Source organism: Apis dorsata, unplaced genomic scaffold (genome assembly GCF_000469605.1).
Source record: "Apis dorsata unplaced genomic scaffold, Apis dorsata 1.3 scaffold_1161, whole genome shotgun sequence".
Classification (NCBI taxonomy): Eukaryota; Metazoa; Arthropoda; class Insecta; order Hymenoptera; family Apidae; genus Apis; species Apis dorsata.
Genome location: NW_006264258.1, coordinates 78,464 through 82,132, shown reverse-complemented (window position 1 = coordinate 82,132; position 3,669 = coordinate 78,464). Strand labels below are relative to the sequence as shown.

General features: G+C 29.7%; 1 protein-coding gene across 2 annotated transcripts in view; it reads left to right on the top strand.

Moving 5' to 3' along the window:
• The first annotated feature begins 777 nt into the window (after positions 1-777).
• The window catches only part of LOC102681008 (methyltransferase-like protein 9), a 52,288-nt gene continuing 49,396 nt past the window's right edge, over positions 778-3,669 (top strand). The window contains exon 1 of one of the 2 annotated variants that reach the window (XM_031514738.1): positions 778-1,160. In XM_031514738.1, coding sequence (XP_031370598.1) covers positions 969-1,160 — 192 coding nt within the window. In that variant the 5' untranslated portion in view covers positions 778-968. The remainder of the gene's footprint in view (positions 1,161-3,669) is intronic. The other variant, XM_006624844.2, reaches the window with a different exon arrangement.

The window sequence follows — 3,669 nt, the reverse complement described above, 5'->3', positions numbered from 1 at the left end:
AAAAAAACAAAATTATATATGTACATTATATATTATATGAAGTTTATAATGTAGACAAATGAAATAATTATTTAAAATTAAAATTAAAAAGAACAAATATCTAGATTAATGAATTATAATTTAACTTAATAACATAATATCTAATAAATTAAAATTTTGTAAAAAATTAAAAAATTAAATAATAATAAACATAATTTTTTATGTTATATTATAAAAAACAAAATGTTATAACATATAAAAACATAATATTATGTTATACTATATAAACAAAATTATATTCTATAATATATTCCATATATATGTTCAAATAATGATTATGGAATATATATAGAACATATTATAAAATAACATAATATATAATATAATATAATATAATTTTAACAAAAATATTTCTATATTAAAAATTATAATAATATTATGAGATTATCAATAAAATAATTAGCATTAAAGCAATATTAAAATATTAATTTTCCTGATTTTTGAAATGAAGATCAAAAAATAATCACTTAAAAATCATATAATTTTCACAATGAGTTATTTCCGCAATTTTATCGACATATTATCAAGTATTAAATTCAAATCCTTTTTAAATATGTATGTCATTCAAAAACTGTTCTCTTTTTTATATGAATATAAATTAACAAAATCTATAACTTTGAATACGAATAAAAGATATATACCATGACTTTAAATACTATATTTTTTTGAAAAATTTTATTGAAACATTATTGTCTGTTCCTACATCGTCGACTGTAGCTGCTTACGGGAAACGTAACTCATTAATAGAACTGCAGACGGCGCTATCGTCGCCAACATGGCCACGTGCTAGACGTGTTTACGCGAACTGCGTCATCTTTCGTATTTTTCTTGCTCATATACCAAAGTGTTAGCCACAAGATTACGGTGCCGAGTATCGTCATGTCATGCGTGTGTGGTGACTGACAGTCATTAACGTGCTCCTCGTGGGCATGGCGAGTGCGGATGCGCCTGTACCAAGGTGCACCTGCGACGTCAGGAATTTGGCTACCTGTTCTACTGTCAATCAGGATATACCCACGAGTAGAGTCGTAAGAAGTTACAGACCACATGGAAGCCTTGCCAGGCTACTTTACGACAAACAAAAGGCAGACGAACAGCTTGAGGCATACGACAAGACTCAGGTAAATATTATCTTAACTAGGTTACATTTCTCATTCAATCACGTACATTAGGTATCTAAACCGCGCGTACTCCCTTCTTCCCATCGCCGCCTGAGGTCACGTCAGTTGTTTCAGGACCGTAGATATATGTGGTACTTTTACATTCAACTTTAAAATTATATTTTTTTTTTTTATTAAAAAACTTATTAATTTTAAAAAAACTTATAAACATTACATTGATATATATTATAAAATTATTTTTTTTGAACGTATATTAAACATATTTTCGATATACGTAAGTATATATATATTGTGGATATTTATCAATCATAGGTTAAATCCTCGTTATCGCTTTACGTTATGAATTTGACCTCTCAAGTACGATACAAACTTGAACGTAGATTATATATTGAAAGCTGGGATTTGTTTAGTGAATCAGATAAGATAACAAAATTTCGAATGCAGCTGATTCATATGTTATTTTCGTATTATTCGATACCTACTATGGTCCATTAGTTGTTGATCTTAATCGCGTTTAATTAAAGTAACATTGAGCAGAAATTTCTTTTTCCAAGAATTAAGAACCTCTCGAATCTGATCTCTGGTAAATTCAGAATGGCGCACAGGACAGCAAGATAATTGAGTTGCCGGGGGAGGAAGCAGCCCCTTAGGCGAATACAAGGGAGCGGGAGTGAAGAGAGCGGTAATAATTAGTACAATTACCGGACAAGGCCAACCACCGATTACCTTCTCCTTCCTCGAACGGCACTACTCAAGAGTTAAGAGTATACTCGGTAATTACTCGGGATATAATTATGTTCTCGATATTCTTGAAATATCCTTAAACACCGATTCTGACCATTGTTCGCGTCTTGGTTCATCCTATTTATAATAATACCCTACAGTTGCCTTTAATTTAACTTTTCTGAAAGTCACAAACGATCACGCTAGATCTGTGATCGTGTTGGGATTTACGGATTACAACAAAAACTGTTGGGAGGAAAAGTCTGCGAACTTGGACGTTGCACGCGGCGCTAGTTACACAACTTTCAACATACATTCTATTAATACCGGCAACAGTGTGTCATGGTTCGCGTTTCAACTCGTCGTTATCCGTGATTGTATGTGATTATAAAGAGCGTTAAAAATGATATAGTTAGGAAAAAATGGAATTTTAATTTTATGACAAAATACAATATCCTTATAAGAAAAAAAATTTGTAAATCGATTAAATATATGTGCCATATAATAAGATTATAAAGAGTATTTATACATTAATGCAAAATTAAATAAAAATATAAAAATTTTTTAAATATTTAAAATTACAAAATATATTTATTTAACGAATATTTTAAATTTTTAATGATGATAACTACAATGTATTTATAATATATATGAATTTTTATTTTTATTTATTATTTAAAATTTATATTGTTAAATTATATTAGAAGAAAAAGTTTATTCATTATTTTAAATTATTCAATTGAGCATTATAATCTTTTTGTATAATACATAAAAATAAAATAAGTATAGAAATCATTTAAAAATAGATATAGATATCAAGAAAATATATGTACCGATCTAGGCACATATATTATCAATCTTACTATATCACAATCTTATATTGATATAGTAATTAGTATAGTATATACATATATAAAATAAAAAATTCAGAATTTGTTTACAAACTTTATTCTACATTTTCTTTTCATTCTCACATAAAATATTTTGCATTAAAATTTGTGATGCAAAATGCTCCATCCCATGTATTATACACATTTCATATATTTTTAAAAAAATAATCAGTAAGAAATGCAAGAATCTTTCTGCAAATTTTATACACATCTTTAATTTGCTCTTTTTAAAAATATGATTCAAAAATATAATTTCAAAAATGCCTTTTTTACTTCACTATATAAATAAACTTTCAGAATCTTCTTATAAATTTCATTCTACACTTTCAATTCATTCTCATAAAAAAACATGCCCTTTTAAACAATTTCCAATACAATCTTTATTTTTACATACATCTTTTAATCCATAAATAACCATATATATTATATATTATTACAAAACTCCTCTACAAATTTTGTTCCATATTTCCAAGTTCCTCTCACTTGCCGAAAGCACTTTGGCTCAACAAAGCAATCTCAAACGGCCACATCCATGTCGTTTTACATTCGACCATAGGATAAAGGAAAAGAGAAAAATATCACACCCCTTTACGTTTTCCATTACGTATCTCACATACGTTCGAGATTCGTAAGAAGTCGACACGGGCGGAGGTATATAGCCGCATGCCCCACACGCGTATTTATTCATCTAGCGGAAGAAAGAAGCTTTTATCGGTGTTTGCGAGAACCTTTCGCAGCGCGACAGAGAGCGGCAAATCGATTCGTTGGGCAGCACGCTTGAGCAGGTGCTCGCAGGAAAAGGGAAGAATCCCATTCGGTCGCGTGAAACGAGAAATTTGAAATTCGTGCGGAGGGACGCCCCCGCGAGATTTCCCTCCACTCTCCGCGCGCCCATC